The following is a 346-nucleotide window of genomic DNA, read 5'->3' on the forward strand; positions in this document are numbered from 1 at the left end:
ACCTGCAAGGCACGGTCAGTCAGAGAAGCAGCTGGTTCGCCAACTCGATCGTCACCATCTATCTCTTACGTTCGAAAGAGAGCGGCCACAATTCAACGTCATCCACGAACTTCCCATTGTTCCGAAAGGTCCGGTTGCACAAACCAACACACTTCTACTACGACTACGAGTACTCCTACTGAGTACGCCTTGTTCTTTTTATGCAGGAGTGGAGCCTACAGGGATCAGCGGACTGAGTGACCGCAGTCCGTCGGCTGCTGCTCGCAACGTGTTGACATGCTTTTTTCACGTACCCACCGACCCGCCGAGGAACAAGCCTGTTTCGCTCTCTTGAAGCTCACGACCG

At 53.5% G+C, this 346-nt stretch overlaps 1 protein-coding gene across 1 annotated transcript; it reads right to left on the reverse strand.

The window, feature by feature from the left end:
• On the reverse strand, positions 1–346 carry CSUI_006326 (uncharacterized protein; the record flags this gene model as incomplete). The annotated part of the gene is made up of 1 exon (XM_068066489.1): positions 1–346. A coding segment is annotated over one exon (122 nt), but the record flags the coding sequence as incomplete, so codon positions are not given.

The sequence above is a fragment of the Cystoisospora suis genome (assembly GCF_002600585.1).
Source record: "Cystoisospora suis strain Wien I chromosome Unknown contig_3180, whole genome shotgun sequence".
In the NCBI taxonomy this organism is placed as follows: domain Eukaryota; phylum Apicomplexa; class Conoidasida; order Eucoccidiorida; family Sarcocystidae; genus Cystoisospora; species Cystoisospora suis.